We start from the raw sequence: 21,132 nt of genomic DNA, 5'->3' as shown, positions 1-21,132 counted from the left end.
GTCATGCATTATAAATGCTTGAGGGGAAAAATCAATGGACTACCTATCCGCTACTTGAAGCACTGGTTCCCAGAGGTCAATTCATTAGCAGCTGTTAGGATTACTGGTTTGACCAGATGCAATTTAGCATTCAGTTAAACAAACAAACAAACAAACAAACAAACAAACAACAACAACAAAAACCAAAAAAAAAAAAAAACAAACAACCAAAATTTAAGTTCTTTTGTTTTCTTCCTTCTCTTGCTGTTCTATTCCCCAGGAACTGCTGGACACTCAGCTGAAGGGTAGAGTGATACAGCCTAGGAGCATAAAGTGGCAGTGGGATCCCAAATCTTAGGGTTTTCCACTTGTTTCTTTAAGTTTTCCTTGGAGGGGAAGCTTTTCAATAGACAAGACTCTGGGCTTCTGTGTGCAGTGTGTGTTAGTGGGAGACTGGTGGTCAAGACTAACACCTGTCTTCCTTACACTGTGGATCAGAAAAATTCACATACAGTCAGGAAAGAGGGATGAGGAAGAACAAGCGAATGGGAAATGGCAGCTGGGGAAGAAAGGACTGGAGACAGATGTCTTAACATTTCTGCTTTCAGGAAATAAAAACAGACCTTTTTTTCAGATACTTATGCAGATCTTCTGTGAACATTGAGAGATTTTCAAGAAATTGCAGTGTAAATAAGAGGAAAAGAACAAAAAGGAAAGTTCTATAGAGCAGTCTCTGCCTTTGCTAACAGTTACATTAAGCTCCGACAAAAGAAGGTCCCTTACTAGCAGCATAAACTGTTTTCATCCAGACTTGGGAAATGAACAGTCTCTGATTACCCATAGAGGGATTGCATGAGAAGAGACTGTCTTAGCTTCCTCCTTCTTATGCTACCAACATGACCATTAAAGTTAATGTCATTTTCACTAAGGAAGTTTCACTGTGTTGCATGCTTCAGATCCGAGTAATTCACTTCTCAAGGGCAAAACAAACAAAAAAAAAATTTAAAAAATCAATAGTATTTTACGGGAAGATCATGTCTAATAAGCAATAATATAGGGCTTAACTGAATTCTTCATTAAGTTTTATTATCCTTCTTATACAAGTTATGTGTAAATCATAGGAGAAGAACTCCCTGTTACATCCTCTCACCAAATCCTAATCTAATTCTCCAAACATGCTTCAGTAAAGGATCTCAGATTAACTAAAATGGAAATGAACACTTACTGGTACCTGTGCACCCAGAAACAGAATTATATTCCATGCCTGTAGGGAATGAAAACTGCAAAACCCCAAAGGAAAAAGCAAGCCACTTCAATTTAGCTAAGAATAAGTCAGTAAGAGCAGCACTGGATGTCGCTGAAAGAAGCCAAACTAACCCCATGGGAAGGGGTCAGAAGTCTGGGTCTGTTGTTGCCATGCAGCTTTCCAGATTCACAGATGCACTGTTTTGTTTGGTTCCAGCTGGTGGAAACAAAAGTGCCAAAATATCATAAGGCTATAGTGTACCTAATCTAGATCACTTTTAAAATGCTAATCACCTGGGTGCATAGCTAGTGAAAAAACTATTCTCCAGAAACTCTTTTCCAGACAACTTTTCATAACAAAGCCTAGAAGGCACAAGACAACTTCTTCTCTTCCATCTCTCCAAGATTTGAATCAGGAAAACTTGTCAGGCACTAAGAATTTTCAAAAATAAACCATCGATACTTGGAAAAGTCATTTTGGTTTAAACATCTGACACCAAACAATGTTTGATATTAGTTTATCTTCATTAAGGTCTATGACTTTTGAACATAATTTTCATTTCACACCAATCTTACTCTAGCAAAAAGGGAATTAATCTTGCAAATCTAGGGGCTACAAATAACTTCCAGCAAATCGATACAAACAGTATCCATAAAATCTGAATCTAGATGATATCATGATTACATTTTGAAAACAAGTCTCATGTACAGACAGAGGACCAGTGCAAAAGCAGGAGTGTGTTACCAATTTTTCTGAAATGATACTGAAGTTTATGGCTGAATTTCACCTAAATGTTAACACATCTAGGAAAAACCTGAATATAACTTTCTTTTGATAGGTAAGGACACTTGTCATCACAGTATTTGAGTAGCAGGAGCTCCTTTTTCCACTTTCAAATCTGGCAGAATCCATTCCTTATCAAGCAGGATGTGTTATTGTTGGAACAAATTCTTCACAACCAGTAATATTCTAGGTATTGCAAATCAGCTGAATAACTATGCTTAATATAGTCAATATTTTAATAGTCATTAATCATTAAGTACTTGTATTTACTGATAATTATTCATCGCTATATAATACAAGATATGCAATGAAATTAGTTTGAGTAAAATAATAGGAATATATATCAGCAAGAAAGATTTGGTCACTATTTAATCATGTTTCATAATTATTTTGAATTTACTCCTGCTCTGGATGAAGAAGATAAGACCCATTACTCATGTCTGGAATCCAAAATTTATACCTTCCTCTACCAGAGCCATCATATTAAGAAAAGACTGCCTCTTTTAGGGTAGAAAACCTGAGCAAGATTTCAAAAGCAGGGAAGGAAACAAAAAGTGTATCTGTATGGAGTCTAATCTCACTGCATCTTCCAGCTCTCTTAAACAGAGGGAAATAGGACAGAAAGCAGAGGGGTATGTAAAAGTCTCCATCACTTCCAATGTTTTCTTCTTATTGAAAGCATTAGGATAACAGAATCTGGGGTTTTGTAGAAGGTAGTTTTCTCCTCTCCACATGAAGTTTCCCTACACATAGCTAAGCAATATAAACGTCCTCCATGAATTAAACCACAAACTCCACTTAGCTTTGTTAACTTGAACCACAGCATTTCTTCCAGAGCTGTGTAATGCTGCCAGTATCTGACTGCACTTAAACTACATTAGAAGATCACTCAGGTAACCAAGTCCAGCAACCAGAATGCTATGAAATACCAAATTAAGGTTGCCTATGTCACTTTAGTTTGCCCCTTTCCTATACAGATTAATTATTAACTTTACTTACATGACCACGTTCAATTTTTTCCCAAAGCACCTATGATTCTGCAGTGCAATTAATATAAAGCACTCAACAAATCAATACCTTTTTTACTGAAATTAAGTGTTCATTAAATTTAACAGAACCAGCTCCACCTGTAATATTATAGAAATAAGCCAGCAGACCTCTTTTTCCACAATGCCCAGCAGCCTTGAATTGAAAATTTAATACCAGTTTCCCTGAAACGCAGAGCTTCAAGAAATCCTACTGAAGTTACAGGGAGCTGAGGAGGTCTCAGAACCCAAAAGACTACACTTTACAAAGAATTCTGACACATCAAATCATGCACTGTGTGTGTGCTGCTGATTAGGATATCAAACTTCAATGCATCCTATATTGCTGGAGTTGCTCAGACACTACATATAAAGAAAAACTCAAGTTAAGTAGCATTATAATTACTTGCACATCTTAAGGAATTAGGGGTATTTTTATTATTTGTAATTAAGATAACCTTGAAAGGTCAATAGATAAACAGTGGAAATGAAATGTTATCAGAACTAAGGACTAAGCATATGGTCAAATTAAGTAAATTGATGAGTGCCTAGAGTTAAACAGGGCCACAGTGATGTTCTCAAGCATCAAGAGCTGGAAGAGACAACCTCCAGAGGTGTCTGTCCTGGTTTTGGCAGGGATAGAGCTGTTTTTTCCTACTTAGTAGCTAGAATAGTACTGTGTTTTGGATTCAGTATGGGATTTGGTATGAGAAGAATGTTGATAATACACTGATGTTTTCAGTTGTTGCTGAGAGATCAAGGACTCTCCAACTCCCCATGTCCCGCCCATGCGTAGGTGTGCAAGAAGCCAGGAGGGAGCACGGCCAGAGCACCAGCCCCAACTGGCCAGTGAAATATTCTGTATTATATAACATCATGCTCAGTATATAGATGAGGGTTGGCCAGGTAGTTCACTCTCTCTTCCGGGATTGTGGTTTTGGGATTTTCACTACTCTGGGATGGCTGGCCAGGAATGGGCTGGGCACCAGCCAGTGGGTGGTGAGCAGTTGCATTGTACATCAATCATTTGTATATTCTACTTTAATTATTATCGTTATTATTTTAATTTTATTTTATTTAAATTATTAAACTGTTTTTATCTCAGCCTACATGTCTTCTTACCATTACCTCTACAATTCTCTCCCCCATTCCCTGGGGTGGGAGAGGGTGAGTGAGCTGTTGTGTGGTGTTTGGCTGCTGGCAAACCACAACAGTCCCCTTCAGTCTACATTATTCTATCAATGGCAGTGACAGCTACCACCTTATATAAAGCCCTTAGACAATCAGCTTTGAGAGAGCACTGATGCTTCATTCCAATTAAGATCTCTTCAGTGTGTTCTAACAGCACTAAAGGACAAGGTTAATCCCAGCACAGGGTTCTCCTCACAGGATCTGGTCCTGAGTAAATGCCTAACTTAAAGATTACCTAGAATGAGACTTGCAAGGCTATATATTTACAGTGGATTATTTTAATCTAAAGAGGTATTGGCATGAGTAGCCCTGAAGGTGACTATCAACTAAAATGTTGGGGGGAAAAAAAAATACATTTTTCCACTTATTTTGTATGTAACACCATTTGTGCATTTATGGTTTCACTTCTTGTGCCATACACTAACATAACTACATAACTTTTTTTTTTCTTAAGGAAGAACATGTTCACATTCACATTTTCTTCTAAGAGTATATTAACTAAATGCTGGAGCAAACCGGAATTGAGAAGCACAGACATAGATGAGAAAGAGGAGGAAAGTGTGGGAAAGGGATGGAAAACAAGATCTCTGTTTCTGAGTTTCATTCCTTATCACCTGAAGTAGAAACAACAAAACTCTTATAAAAATTAGGGAAGGCTTGATGTTCCGGCCATGTGGTTTGTATCAGAAGTCAAACTTTTTTAATCGGAGTGCAATCTTTCTTAAAGAAATCACGTAAGTATTTCGCAGGGCCCGTTAGGATGCTTCTTTCAGGGTCACAGCCATATTTCAAAAGCATTTTGATTACATTTCCTTTTCTACTCTGTACTTCATATATAGCATTAACAGATACTTAGGGGGAAAAACCCATCCATCCACGATGCATGGATAAAATACCAGGACTCCTTTTACATTTTATCTAAAATGAGTTCACCATGAAAGAAGCATTTGCATCTTAACAGAAAATTACACTGTACAATTAATCAACATGCAGTTAAACTAAAACAGCAACACCTACAAATTTGTGTTACTGGTAGAGTAAAAATGCATGGCTGTGGATCGTAATGGAGGAAAATTTATGCCATGTAAACTAACACAGATTATTTATCTGACAAATTCTGAGAAGATAAATAGGACTTTAGTGAGTCCTTGGAAGTGCAAAACTGCCTGCACTGGCTGAATGTCACCCAAGCAGACCAGCCTGATCTAGGAGGGGATTGTCAAGGACTACCTGAAATGTTCGTTTCCCTCTTAAGCTCCCAGGGAGCTAAAGGTGCAGAGTATTTCCCAGAAAAACACAGGCAGCACACAACTGGCTGTCTTCAAGATAACTGGGAGTCTCAAAAGTCAAATCAAACATGACTGAGGTCTCAGCTAATCCAGAAAAAGCGAAACCAATGCAAGACCTGAAAGTTCAAGAGAGCTTTGGCTTCCTGTCTAGTTCTCCCTCTTGTTGATTACCTCTCCAATCACTATTTAATAAGCTATCTACTATTCACTTACCCACAGGGAACTAGACGGAAGAATGATAGATGACCCAAGTTCTGATTAAATATCCTGTTTTTCTGGTATTGCTGTGATTAATCTACACCACAGTTCAGCAGTTCAGATACAATTATTAGGTCGGGACTAATGAAATTAGGGTTGTCTAGACAGCTGTGAAACTTCCAAGCTTATGAGGAAAATCATATCAATATATTATTGTTACAAAAGGATTTGAGTAAACTCAGTTAACAGAATGACCAATGCAAGAGTCAGTGTCTGTCATTTCCAATTACAATTTTAGAATGGCTCAGATTTTACTCTGACTCTTTCTCCTCAAGTTTTCTTGAACATACCTCATCTTTCTTCCCAAGAGGTCTGCACTTGCTTCTCCTACATAGCTAAGTGCTTCTTACCATCACCTAGGCACTCTATGTGATAACACTCCCCAAAGAGAAACAAAGGGAAGAAGATGCAAAAGCAGGCAAAAGATCATTTCAGTTCAGCTACCAGTCACCTTCCAGAACCCGGTGATATAGAAACCACTGAGATGATTTTGAAAAAAATATAACAAAGGAAAAAAGAAAACCCCACAACAGATGAATGTGGGAAATGAAGGTGGAGATCTGAGCCAAGACATTGCTGGAGTTACCAAGTCGACAGAGAGATGCTACTTAAAACCAGCTTTTAAACAAACCGCTGTCCTGCCACTTCTTTTTGCTGGATGTTACACTTCTGGATCAGATGGCAGTACATGCAATTTCCCATTCAGCATCATCCCTTAATCACAAAGCAGGTAGCAAATTCAAGTCCAAAGCCTACTAGCCAGCTGTATTGCCCTCGGTGCTGGCAAAGCGTGGGTTCCAGCCGCAGCAGCTACCCCGCTGCACCCATCAGCCCTCACCGAGCGCGGGTATAGAGAACAGCAAGCACTGCGTGCCGGTCCCTACAGCAGCCCTCTTGCCTCCGCAGAGCTCACGCCAGTCGTTAGACATGAGAGGGCCACAAAGCCCTCCTGCCGTGAGGACACACACCACCAGCCAGGCAGCAGGCGTGGGTAACAGCGAGAGGAAAACAAAAATTCTCCAAACAACTGTGTATTGGGCTTGTAGGAGCTTTTAACATACTTCAGCTCTCTTCCGAGGCTTACAGAAAGTCTCCCATACAGAAGAGATGCTGAACACAAACCCCTCTGGTGTTATGTACACAGAAAACACACCCAAATAAGACACAGTACTCAGGACAATGACATCAGTGAAGGGGATGCACATACACACCCCGAATGATCATTCATTCTGGAAACCATCTCAGCCCCAGAACAAATCCTCTTGGAGCAACTGAAGACCTCTGGCCAGAGACATGTTCATCATTAATTATCAATCACAGCATCAGCAAGGGAAATAGGGAGGAAAATAGAGCTGCAAACAGAACTACAGTGCCAGCCCCACATTTAGGAAAGCAACTGGGAGCATATTTACCTTCTCCCTGCTCTTGTGGCTCGCACTACGCAGTGCTCAGCTGCACAGTTCAGCACAGAGATCTACGAATCAGGATTTTCCACTAAACTGTCATAGCTCAAACCCACCTCATCCGTGACGCAAGCCACCGCACTTCAGCCTCCGGTGGCTGTGACACACAAGCACACACACAGCCCGTCTGCCAGCGCTGCACTGGAGTGAGCATCTTCAGCACGGGGTGAGAGCAAATGGGAGGGATGGCTGTGATGTCTTAGCCCATCACATCATCACATTGGCTTCTCTGCCAGCTCTCTCCATCATCACACAACATTAAAGGGCACATTCAGCAGAGCTGCGGGGTTTAGTCTTTAGGAAGCACTCTGCAGGAGTCTCAAATCCAGTTAAAGTCAACATGAACTAAAGATGCTCAGCACGCCATGAGATTAAGTCACCAATTAATACTCAACATGCAGGGGAGGGGGAGTTAGCTCAGCACCAAAAAACTTTGTGCTGCAAAGTGCGTGCTCTGAAACAACCAAGCACAAGGGCTGCAAAGAAAGAGAAATGAATCTGTCAAAGACCCCCATTGGGCCTCCCTCCTGCAAGGAGGCAGAAAGATAACTAGATCAGGTAGCTGTAATAGGGCCTGTTAACCAACAGGACCCCCATTTTCCTTCAGTCTCCTGCAAAGGTACAGATCATTAGCAACACTACAAGCCCACAACTCATTTTGTTATTACAGCATGAGTAAGCAATGGGAGTTAAAACCAGCAGATCTTGCAGAAGGAACAGAATGACGTTTATTAGGGTTTGACCTTCAAGGATAAATATTTCTTCCTTATTCAGGGAGAACTACCACTAACGTCAGAGGGGAGGACTACCACTAGCAGCAGAGGGGATCTGGAGCAGCAGCAGTGCAAGATGAACCTTCCAAGGGGAAAACAATCATCAGAATGGCATTTTCCTGGGAACAAAACCAATCTGGCAACAGGAAAATCCTCCTTCAGACCCCCTAACAACAAGAGACAGATGACTCACAAATACCTTCCAGTCCGCTGCGATTTACTCTTACCTCTGTGATGTTTTCTTGTATTTTCTCCTGCAGGAAAAGAACAAAATACAACTGAGATAAGAAGGCTCCACTGGTGAGGAGGAGAAAAGGAGAGGGTCAGAAATTAGGAGCAATTAAGTGAAGTCACCTCTGCCATCAGATGGCCCCAAACCTGATGTACCCATTCCCTTCTGCTAACCTCAGTGGTGGTTGCCACTAACTTCAGTAGAAAAAGGGGTGTGTTTGCCTGTATGCACATCTTGCCCTCCCTTGTAAGACAGGGTTGCTGCAGCTAAGAAAGAATGAGTTGCTGCTCTAAATGACTTAACAGAAACTCCAAGTGGCAGAAACTTACTTCTACTTACTAGCAGTAAGATAGTTTTTATGTCTCCATCCAGCAAATAAGTATGGCCTTATCTGTGGAGAGCCCACTAAGATGTAGCCGTGGTGATGTGATGCATGCAACCACACTGGTGGTGGTCACTGAGTGGAAAACCCCAGTGGTTCGACAGGAGCCTTGCTCTAAAAAGAAAGTCTAGGCCCTATAAAGTTCTCTACTCCACCAAATCCCAGATACCACACCACAGAGCTTCCCTTTGTTGCTCTTATCGCAGGACCTAACTGACCTGAGCCCAGGACTAGGAGTGGATAAGAATACTGGCAGAACCTCTTCTCCTCCCCAACCCTTACACCACATCAGTTACAGCAAAGGCTGTAAACCTCTTACTCTTTTTAGCACGTTGGGTTTTTGGTTTTGACAGCAGGCAATGGCAGAAGCTGTCCGTGCCCGGAGTAAGGCAATAATCACAAGCCCTTCTGCGTGGCTGCCTCTGTGGCTATACAGTCAGTTGTATCAGCACCGCACACTGTCCGGGAGCAATTGATCCTACAACAGCCTTTTCCCATGGCTTTGCACAGTGCCTGGCAAAACTCAGCTCTGTTCCTACGCTTTAAGGTAAAACTAACGATCTCTAACCTTCACAGGTAGCGATGGGAACAAGTCTCCGGTGGACTGTGATGAGGAGGGCAAGATCAACACCCTGTTGTTGAGCCATACACTAACAGATGTTCCCCACCTTTCCACTGTGTAGGTAATATTCTTAGAGGAGTGTACTGCTATGAGCATCAAGTTCTGGTTTTTTCACCTCTGATACTACTGCACATGGAAAATTGTGGCCAAGGCAGGCCCTGAAAAACCAAACAAGGGATACTGTTTCTTGGAAATAAGAACAAAGATGACAAAAAGGAATATAGTGCTATTTTCTACTTAATAATAAGTATGAATAATGACTCCTGGCAGTCAAATGTTTCATCCAATATTACCTTTAGAAATCGTACTCATACTTTTACCTGTTTCTGTATTCTGACCATGTTAGGATCATAAAAATCCTAGATATTCAGTTTAAAAGGATTTAAAAATATTTAATTTACACTTTACTGTGTGAAGAATTACTTATTTAAACTTGAATAGATACAAAGGAGTAAAAGACTAAACATTCATAGCAGTATCAAGAATCTAGCTTACTGGTGTTCAGGATGCTGACACATACAAGCAAAAGCCCACTTGGATATATCTGATTCAAAGAGAATTTTTCATTTTCATTTCAGAATGGTGTAGAGTAGAAATTACATTTTAAAGAGTTTAGATTCGGAAGTTTATATTCTGACAAATACAGAACATTAAATTTTCTAGCAAAAAGGAAATGCTAAAAAAAAAAAAAAAGGCCTGATTGGCCATTCCAATCCAGGCTAATTAAACCAGTTTATTGCCAAGAAATCCAAATTTGTTTAAATTTTTATTTCAGCCATATAACTTTTAAAATTTTCAAATGAAGTTATTTGCAAGTTAATTCTTTCCCCTGGAAATGTCTTTATGGTACATTCCAGCACTGTCAGAACTATTTCTCCCTTTATCAGTTAGTGACTTTCATAACATTTTATAAAATGTTTCTATTTCAGTCAAGCTTCACATTTAAGCAAAGATACCATTCATTAACTCCAGATTAGCTAAAATTTCCTTGTATATTTTAAAGAGGTGATCCATGCTTAGGGTATTCTTTGCATTTGAGCAATATCATCACTTTTCTGATCAGTTACACCTTTAATGTTCCTTTTAGACAAAAATATTTTTACTGAATTAGAAAACTGTGTACTATCGTAGATGACAGTACTAGGAAAAAAGCATTTGTCTAGTCACAGGAATTTTAAAAAACATATATACATTTTTTTATTATTGTTTATTGTTTCCACACCTGCAGTCCAATTACAGTCAAGGTTTACATATACCAAGTTTACGACTGCATTTACAGGCACTGAATTTGCATGTTACAGTTGAAGAGACTATAACTAGAACCCCTTGTTATAGGTTCAGTATCGCTACTGCATGCACTTGCTTTAAAAGGAACACCCCTAGCAGATTCTGATATCCAGCAAAAAAAAAAAAAATCGTGTATGCCTGAACTTCCAGCATTTCAAAAACAAGCTCTAACAATGCTACTCATCAACATCATAAAAAGATGTTGTTGATAACATAAAGCTGTTTCCAAGTTTGCTTTTGGAAACACAATGTCAACATCTACCTGATCTATGCTTACAAACCACCACTGACACCCGCCTTCCATTAAATGAGATCACTTCAAACAAGGAAATTAGAAGATGCCTCTTTTAATACCACAGCCAGCATCAGCAGTTGGCTGCCATCATCAACCATGTGTGAATTAACAAGAGGAAAATGGAGGATGGGGCTTTGGGTTGGTTTGGCTGGGCATTTTTTGTGGGGTTTTGTTCAGTTGTTTATTTTAAAGAAGATGTGGGACAAGTTATCCTGGTTTATCTCCCCAGGAGGAGTCCATGCAGAGAGGAACTAGCTGCTAAATTGCCTTTAGCAGATGCTCTGGGATAAACCTGCAGACACACACATCTTCAGACAAGCTCAAGGGACACATGATTTTCTGAACAAACCCAAACTATTCCTCTTTCCCAGGAGGGAAAGAATGAGGGAGACCTAAAGGAGGTGGTGTTACAGCTTCCCACACTTGTGGGCCATCCTGTGCTCATGCCTGCAAGAGGCTTATTGATATTACCAAATCTGTGGAAGTTCAGTTTCTTTTCCCGCTGCACTTGTGCCATGCTAGAACTGCCACATCCATTCAACTCCTGTTACCCACTGTGGAATGTATTACTCATAGGTCTACATTTAGCTTACATTTAAAAAAATAAATTAGAACAAGGTAGATTTTTTCATGCTGAAGAGAATTAGCAAATGACTCACACTGGGTAGGCCCTATATTACCAGTGTAATCTAGAAATAACTTCACTGAACTTAATGCAATTACATCTGCATGAGTGTAGTATAAAGTGAGTCAGTCCTAGTACAAGAATGCTACTGGATCCTAATGAAAATAAACCCAGTAACAGTTTTAAAAATAGATATTTTGTAACAATCAAAACTAAACAAAGTGGTGGGTAGGACAAAATTTTTGACTCAAGTGAGATGAAGTCAACAAGAGAGATGAGCCCACTATTTCAGTATCTGCTCTTCTGGGGATGAATGAATCCTTCATGTGACCAGAGGAACAACACAATATACTGGCCCAACATAAAATTAGGACAGACTTTTGGAGGTATTTAAGCACTAATAAGATGTAGCTAGCTACAGCTACATGGACACTCAATTCCCATTGAAATAAATGGACAAACACAATTTCTCTTTGTGCTTCAATACCCATCAACTTCTTTGAGGCTAAGTGTCCATTTCCAGGGTTATGCTTCCACCTCTACCATGTAATTCCACTGCACCCTCGGGCAAATCACTTTCTTCCTGTATTTCCCCTTCGGGCTCTTTTCCATTAGTTTGATAGCTCTTCAAGGTTGCGGTTTTAGCTATATGGGGGTTTGAACATCAATTTATGACCATGGAGCATAACTGGAGCCCAAATAACACTACTGAGTTCTTGCAAAAAGCTCCCACCCTTCCTGTGCATCTAGAAATCCAGGGATGAAGAGAATTTAATAGAAACACACAAAACCCTCTGCCTGAATTTGTTTTCAGGTCTTACTCTTCTGAGAGAGGTGAGTGAGTTAATGTGACTGAGTAGGTACAGACGAGTGAGGGAGGAAGGGTTGGGGAATTAAGTAACTGCCAACCTCTCTGTTTTTGCCCCATAATCATACAACTCAGAATATCAACTAACTAGATGAATTGCTCTGTCACTCCTACACAGCCTCTGAAGAATTACCTAAACCACTTAAATTTTTTACTCATAATAGTGGCTTGGTTAACACGGTGTTATTCCACACTTATTCCACAGGGTTTGGTATTAATGGCATTTTTCCATATACGGAGTAAAACTGTGGGCGCTGCAGAAGTAATAGGAGGATATATGCCTAACTTCATCCCTGGAAACTCACACTAAAATCTGAAAGTTAATGAGCATCGCACACTGCTGCTAGAGACAAATGGTGGTATCTTCCCTTGGGAAGGTCTCTACAGGCTCCTGACATCAGTGCAGTTTAGTAAGCCAGATAGATCTTTTGAAGTCCTTAAAACTCAGTGGCCCATGCTCTCCCTTTTGTACCACCAGCTGACCACGCACAAGCCTGGATCTAACAGAGCCTGTGCTTTCAGGCTGGATCCACGCTATCTGGTGAAAAAGAAAGCGATGACTTTAAGCAAAGACACCAGGTTTCATACTGCTGCAGCCAAGGCACGCTCCTTACTGCCCATTCTGTGGCGGAGGCAGAGAGGAAAAAGTAACTACCAGGACATTAACTCCTCCAGCTGATGCAGTGAGCCTCGCCAGAGCTTGCCAGCCGTACCCTTATTTTTGTCGCTAACATTGGTAAACATGATCAGAGCTACTCACAGAAAAGGGAAACTCCTGCCTGAAGAGGAACATTTTGCAAAAACTGCTTCTACAGAGGAACCACAATTTTTAAAGAAAACAGTTGCCACAAGCAAATATTTAAAATTAGTTATTCGTAGGCAGGAGGAGAAAGAGGGACTTTTCCTCTTCTATATTTAGAAGCTTTATAATTAGCACATTCAAGATGTGAGTGGGAGCTTAATCATCTGCTAACAAAAGCACCCAACAACGTCTGTCCTTCAGTACTAGTGTCCCACCACCTTCATAGCTCACGCAAGCCAGGGCTATTTATCTCTGCTTCCCTGCAGGGCTCCTCTCACCAGCTCCTTTGGAAGTGTGGAGAGAAAAAGCCACCTTACCCCCATGAAACATCCACCTCATAACATGCACATTCTGGCAGGTCTTCATCTTTCCTTTCCTGCCAGAGCTGGGCTTCTGACGTTAGAATAGGTGTTAAGACAACACTACTAAAAGCCTGTTTTGTAGTTTAGCAAACCGACAGTGAAATAAGCAATGAAATTTGGCAATGAGAAACAAGCCTGTCTACAGGTCAAATCTGAAAGATTCTTCCTGCTCTTTTGTTACTCATCAGTGAATCTATGGTTTTATCGAATGGTATCTCTCCCCTTCCTTTTTCTGTAAGAGCCAACCGCAATTCATTTTTACTGCTTTTGTCCCCATATTCTTACAACTCCTTGGTCCAGACTCCCCAGGATTTCTCCTTGAAGGCTGTGTATAGGCAGGAGGATCAAGAGAATTTCCCAGCTTTAAAGCCCAGGTGCCCTCGCTGGCCGTACCACAGTGGTGCAATGGTTCATACTGGGGGTAGGCACCATCCCCCTGTGTATCACCCACAGGGAGACCTGGCTGGGGGCTCAGATCAAGCTAGAATTTCTGACTGATGGGATCACTGAAATAAATTGAAAATCTTCTCTTCCAGTAACTCCATATTCTGAATCATGCAGTGTATTACCAATTAATTGTCATCATCACAGGATTAGTGATGCATTTACGTTACGTTACCAAAGCCTGTATTAATAACCATGTATAAATCAATTCACAAAAGCCCAATCTCACAGCACAGTCTACAGACCAGCATCTGTCAAAGCTCAGGATCCCCTGGGAGGCCTGACCAGAACTCAGAAATATATTGAGATCGCCAGACTTCAAAGGGCATGATGTCATCAACTCCTGCTAGGTTTTTAACTCCTTAATTGAAACAGGAGGACCAGTGTTCTTGCTTTAATCACTCTGTAGACAATACAAATAAGTCATTTACTTTTTCTTCTACGTGGGCTGTTTACCAGAATACTGTGCTACATTAATACAATCACAGAGATTGTGGCAGCAGAGGAGAAGAAATGGTAAGAAGTGGGTGACGAAAGAAAGAAAGATTTCAGCTGGTGCTTGAAATTTGATGGAGTATGTATGTAGGATTTTTGAAAAACAAGAGGAGTCATTTTAAATTGGACTCTGAACTACATGGGGACATAGCGTTTGAGAACAGGTTGAGATAGTTTCGGCCCCAAGACATCTAATCATTCTCTTTACCAGGTAAAACTGCCCTGGGACGAGGGCCAGCTATCCTGTGGGAAACTTCAGAGGAAACCAGCTACTAGATGGTTTGATTAGTCTGTCACCCCTACAATCATAGAGACTAGTGGCAGCAGAGGAAAAGAAATGGTAAGAAGTGGGTGAGGAGAGAAAGATTGATTTCAGCTGGTACTTGAAATTTGATGAAGGATGTATATGGGATTTTTAAAAAACAAGAGGAGTCATTTTAAATTGGACCCTGAACTACCTGGGGACACAGAGAAACCATGAAAGGATGAGGCAGGTGCTTGTCTTATTTTAAGTGGATTAGAAGAGCCTGCGTGCTCTGAAGCATGGGCATGTGTAGCACAGGCATACAAAGGCAAAGAATGCTCACAACTTGAAACAGGTACAATGATTTCAGTAGAAGCAGAGACAAGACAGTTGGGAGGCTCAACAGATTCACAGCCAAAAAAGCAGGGGAAACATTCATATCTTGGAAACAAGAAGTACTGCTACAAAGCGGAAATGAAGCGTGTGCTCAACTCACAATCAGTGAATAATGAATGTAAATAATTCAAGGTCAGAAAATATGGTCACTAATTTTGCCTAAGGAAAATGCTATTTTGATCAATTTTAGCTGAGCTGGCTGAGCACTGGATTTCACCAGTCTAGCTACTGAGTTTTCTAAACACCTGGGCAAAAAGACACTTACAGCTTTATCTTCAAAATGGATTGAAATTGTCAAGACATATAAACAATCAATGTCCCTTGTGCTGCCTCTGCTTTGCTGTGACCGTTTGCCATGAGAGGGCTTTTACCTGTGGCTTAACAACCAGTTTCCCACTTGGTCATTTGGGGCCTCACGTGTTTACCCAGTCCACCTGAAGCATAGCTGGAGAGGCAATGTGTTTAAATTCTCCTGAGAGAAAAGCCTCTTGACAGCACAGACGGTGAGGAATTTCTTCTTCAGTACAAGCTCAAGGTAGCTGCAATCCTTTCTCTACCCTCTTAGTAAAGAGGGGACAGAGCCTGGAGGTGTTACAGATGGGTGTTAGGGATCTGATCTGAGTAGACTGATGTTAACAACACTATTGTACTATATGCTCTCATGAGAGATGATGACCTTAAATTGCACTTGAGTCCAAATTCCTGCACTTTTCACACAGCCAGAGTGCTGGGCACCAAATCCTTAGCAAAGCAGGGATTCGAGTACGGGGAGGGGGAAGGAGAAGTGGGGAAAGAGGGGTGGTAAGAAGGGAGTTGCCCTTGAGATTTGCCCTTGCAGATAATGAAGAACCAACTGACTTGACTTACTTGGCACTACAAACTCAACCCATGGATTAATCTCATCTCCCAAGGCTAGTACAAAAGCAGTCACCTATCGACCTTGGGCAGGACCCTGAACAGATGTAATATTTCTATTCAGGCAGTAGAGCGAGAGGTGTATTAGGTTAAAGGTATTTTATTTTCTGCTGACATGAAGATGAACTATAACTAATTGTCATGATTTTGTTTAGCTTCATTTCAATAAAGGGCAATCGGGGATTGTTCAAACTTTGATAAACACCACTGGCTAGCAGAAGAGGCAAGGTAACTGCTGTGTATCTTTCCATGGCACAGTACCTACACCAAATGAGAAGAAAAAGCAGTATAGGAAAAGTTTACTTAATTGATCTGCATCGAGTACTGTATCTATAGGAAGGTTTTGAGCAAGACAGTCTGAGGCAGAAGGGTCTACAGGGTCTGCAGGGAGCACTGGGAACACTGTGGGGACAACTGAGTCCTCCAGCTTCATGACCAAATACAGTAAGGCCAAATCAGATTGGCAAACTGAAATTCAGTACTGGAACTGCCCTGTACTGGGCAATAGACTGGACTGGGATTTTAATGTGCTGGCATCTTAACTACACAAGAACTCAGCAAATGTTTTTCTAAAAACTACTGAAATCTTGAGGTTATTCCTCCATATTTACTGTTTTCCATCACTCATGTTAAAAAAAAAAAAAACAAAACCAAAAACCTACAAATAGCCAAAATCATAAACAACCAAAAACAACCACAAAACCCCCTGCCATTGCAGTTGGTGTGGATTTAGCTAAAGAAAAATATTAAGTAGAAAGTAAAGTGAGCCTGTTTCTGAAAATCTAACCCTTTGAAAAGAATATGATTTACTGCTCATTCTGCTTTTTCTTAGTCTACAAACAGCAAAATCTCTTGTGCTTCACACATCACATTCACAAGAAAAGTGCGTGCTCATAAAAATCCAGTTACAGGAAAGTACATTTCAGGAAAACAGAGTCCTGAGGTATGAAAAGAATACAGAGCAGTTCTCAGTATTCATGTTTTTTAAAAATAAATAAATAATTAAATAAAATAAGGATTGTCAAATCACCATAGTGTATGACCCTTGCATATTTACTATTTGAAAAATAGTAAATATACTTAGCCTGGCCAAAGTGTTGCTTTCTAGCTGGCCGCTCCAGATGACTTATGGAATGTTTGGCTCTGAAATTAGTAAAGGTGATGACCTGCAAAGTACAGGATGGGTGGTACTTCAACATGCCTATTCTGTGGCCTCTCCCACTGGAAGAGATTGTGGCACTTAGTGCACAATGGGATCGGAGAGGCCAGGAGGGAGGAATACCTCCCCGCTGCTCTCAGCAGAGCTGTGCTTCACATTGTGTTCACACGGCAACACTGACCTCCGCATGTAGGATGCTGCTTCCTTGCTAGTACAATGTCTCAAAAAAGGGAGCATATACGCAATCTTTCCTGTGTGTTCTTTAGTTGTATCCTGTTCATTTCCCTAAGAAAAAAGCTTGTGAAAACGAGTCATTATCAACAAGGAGTGTACAAGGGAACAGTTCCTCATGGAATAAGGCAAAGCAGAATTTTGCAGAGCCCATATAGGGGCAATATTGATGCATTCTCTACATTGGAAGCACATAATACTGTTCAGCAGGAATTCCATTCCCCCAGTGGCAAAAGGCTGCTAGACCCTGTGAGAACCAAGTGTGTACAGATTAAAATCTTATTTTAATCACTGCTACTATGTGTAAAACAAACATTCAGATTCTGCAGAAGCCAAACAGTCAGCTGTCCCGTTTGTTTCATGCAGGGTGCCTCCGTGATTAGTTACAGCATGCATGACCATGGGGAGTGGGGAATCATTCTTCATACCCTGGATTGAATATCAAGACAGGAAACATGGACTGGAATTACATCAGACCAGACCAGACCAAGCCGCGTGCATGAAGTCACTAAATCTGCATCTTGCTCTAAGCTCTAGTAAATCTATCAGACTGTTGCTTGTTATTGTTTCCCCCCTCCAACCTTCCTCCCCCCAAACACAACCCACCCCCTCTGCTAAGCAGACAGCTGGTGTGACGCAGAATTTTAAATCTCATGCTTTTGTGCCAGGCCCTCTCCTGACTCTGGCTAACAGGCTGAAACACTCGGATTACTGTTGAACAAGCCTAAACGTGGGGAGGAAAAACTGCTGCACAAAGATGCAGTGTTCCCTTTCCAAAAGAAGGTTCACTTCCTCGTCCCCACCTCCCAACCACCCCCTCCTTCAGCACGCTGGCAGTTTGTTAAAATTAGTCAAGCCTTTTGGTAACATTACTTTGTGTAGCAGGTCAGGACTGCTATTGTCCTGGCAGTGCCTCCTCATTAATAGACCAATTATTAAATGTCACTCTTAGGGAAAGGCAACATTTAAACCTCTCATGAAGAACCGATGCTCTTTTTCTGGGCTTCCCAGCACTCTGTGTTTCTCCAGGAGCAGCGACGTTACAGAAGGAAGTCATCTGAACAATGATGGGCCTCTCGGTTAGCCAGTGCAAGCTTGTTTGCAGAAGAAAAGTAGTTTCACAGAGGCTCCTATCCTCAAAATTGCTGGTTGCAGTGGGGCTCGGCACCCTGCCTGCTACTCTGTCAACACTGCTTCTGTATCACTACAACATTACTCTCTGCAAGGAGTAAAGAAGGTTGCCCATTTTTCCTTCCTCCACCCCCTAGGCAGGAATGGCACGGGTGTGATGGCACACAGCTGGCTTTTCGGGATTCGGCATGAGGGCAGGAGGAGAGAGAGGGAGAGAGGCAGCAATGCCACTGTCTGCAGCTCGGAAACGCTGCCCCGCGGTCTCGGCGTGGGAATTCCTCAACACACAGGGGGAAACTTTGGGAGAGGGAACTGGGACGGGCAGGTGGGTGGATGGGAACAGGCGATGAGCGTGCGCACAGAGAATGGAGGAGGCTGTGCGAGATTTCTGTTCCTGAAGGCCCTACTCCATGCTGTCACCAGCTGTCTCACAAGCGTTTAAGATGCCACAGCAACCATGAAGGGGGGTGGTATCTTCAGAAGCCTCAGATATAAAGATGTATTTAAATAAGCAAGTCCTGTCCTTTTTCACATACCAGGTGCCATGGTTGCGACAGTGACTCTAGTACTTAAAAGTTTGGCTGCTGTAAGGGAGGAGCCAAGTTCCCTGCCTCTGGCCCAGAAGAGGAGCTGATCTGCCTCCATCAGGTAAATAGGTAATTCAAAATGCAATTTGATGTTTCATACATTGTGAGGCTAGGTGGGACCATTATGATAATTCACTTAAGTTATTCAGCAAATTTGCATAACTCAGGAAATTCATTCTTCTCCATTTGCAAGAAGATCTCTTCGCTGCAGTCGAGCTAATTAGAAACAGGTCTTCTAGGGATTGCTGAGCATTTATACAAAAGCCATTCTCTGCAAAGCACTTCAAGAGCACTCCCTGTAAGACATGAATGACTGTCTACACATCCAGTCAAACTGCATCCAAACCTGTAGGCTCTCTGCATCTGGAACACTGGTGCAAAGAGGGAAAGGAGAGATGACTACCCAGACAATGTTAATAGCAACAATGGGAGGGAGAATATTGACCGGTGTTACAACAAGAATGTGGCCAAGATACCAAAGAGAGTTCGCTCATCCTCTAAAGAAACAAAGCAATGGCCTCCTGAAGAAGAGACCCTCATTTGCCTGAATAAAGACATGCTCCGAAGGTGACACCGAAGCAGTGTTTTCTGCAGCATTTATAACCAGAGTTGTTCTGGCAGGATCCAGGCTTTCCTTCAAGGTCTCCTGTTAGAATCTGAGTGAGGCAAAAAAATACCATGCTACAGATTGGGCGGCATTTTCAAGTGCCCTTAATAGCAGCTTTTGTCCCCATGGTTTTCAGCAAAACTCAAACTCCTAAATGACCTGCATACATGTTGTGCTATGAGCTATTTTAATCTGGAAGTAAATAAATCTAACAAACCTTTACATATAGGAACCTGAAGAAATCACAGAACTCTCTCCTCCACCACCACTTTAAAAAACAAACAAACAAACAAAACAAAACAAAAACAAACAAACAAAACCAAAACAAAACCCAAACACTCTCTGGTTCTCCTCTACACCCTTTTTATGAGTCAGTATGCTCTTTTGTAGATGATCTCCCAATTCTCCCCTCCCAGCCTCACCCCCACAGCTTCCTCTCCTTTCACTTTTCAAGCAAGTCTGAAAAAAGAGAGTTCTCCCATTTGACTGTAGCTGTCTCTGCTGCATCAATATGTGTATAGGAGCATATTTAAATTGTGTATTCAGGCTCTTTGCTTAGCAGACACCAGTAACTGCTTACTGTTAGTGAATCCCAGAAAACCAGCTGCTCCACAGGAGGCATGGGAGGAAGTGTGATCTGAGCATCATTTACAGCAACCATCCGAACTGCTCAGCCTTGCAAGGGGTTTATGCTCTACTGCTGCTCCTTTGCCCTTGGATGCTCGTGGTAGCTTGTGCCATGTGCTCTGCAGGGACTCCCTGCATGCCACAGCTGTAGCTCAAGGGCTCTTTACAGTCTTAGCTGTTAAAAATTGAGCAGATCTGATGTTTAATTTGTGCTAATCTTGGTGTTGAAATGAGATTTGCGCCAAGCCAGGATTCGTGCTACAGATGGATATTGTGCAACTTTCTGTCTTGGCTAGGAGTTCTGTGCATGAATAGTATCTGTCCCTAGGAGTGTAAGAAATCACTCCTAAAGTGATGACACAGATCCACTAATATCCATTCAATGTGTCACATTAATAACAAAATAACTCTGCAGCTTGACAGATATGGAAGAAAAGCATAGAATTTATCATAGATGTCTATATGCATCTTAATAACTAAATTGTCTCCTACATCTCTTTCTCCAAGAAAAATTATGACAATCCTCTCCCGCTGCATGCCTGAGCTCACAGGGACTTCTCCACCCAATGTCACCAATTGCTAGGCATGGAGGTCCTCCCAAAGAAGGCAAGGCAGACTGCTGTGACATGAAGTGGACTCCTTGTCAGAGACACAGCCTTTCAAACCTCTTATTGACAGCCAATAGATCTATGGCTCTCTTGAGAGCTCTGAACCCCCCTTCTTGCCAGGAAAATTCAAAAATCCCCAACATGGACATTACCAAATTCTTAGAGGAACCCTGATTCCACTGAAGTCAAGCAGCTGAGATCATTAC

At 41.5% G+C, this 21,132-nt stretch overlaps 1 protein-coding gene across 6 annotated transcripts in view; it reads right to left on the bottom strand.

Moving 5' to 3' along the window:
• The window catches only part of PDE1C (phosphodiesterase 1C), a 304,380-nt gene that overhangs the window by 173,774 nt on the left and 109,474 nt on the right, over positions 1-21,132 (bottom strand). Inside the window, exon 3 of one of the 6 annotated variants that reach the window (XM_032997372.2) lies at positions 8,235-8,261. The exons of 4 other annotated variants lie outside the window; for them this stretch is intronic. In XM_032997372.2, the coding sequence (XP_032853263.1) occupies positions 8,235-8,261 (27 nt within the window). Of the gene's footprint in view, positions 1-7,290; positions 7,311-8,234; positions 8,262-21,132 lie in introns of those variants that run through there. One more of the 6 variants, XM_032997375.2, reaches the window with a different exon arrangement.

The sequence above is a fragment of the Tyto alba genome, unplaced genomic scaffold (genome assembly GCF_018691265.1).
Source record: "Tyto alba isolate M040663 unplaced genomic scaffold, T.alba_DEE_v4.0 Super-Scaffold_46, whole genome shotgun sequence".
NCBI classification, from domain to species: domain Eukaryota; kingdom Metazoa; phylum Chordata; class Aves; order Strigiformes; family Tytonidae; genus Tyto; species Tyto alba.
Note: the sequence above shows the minus strand (reverse complement) of the source record. Positions and strands in the feature narration are given on the sequence as shown.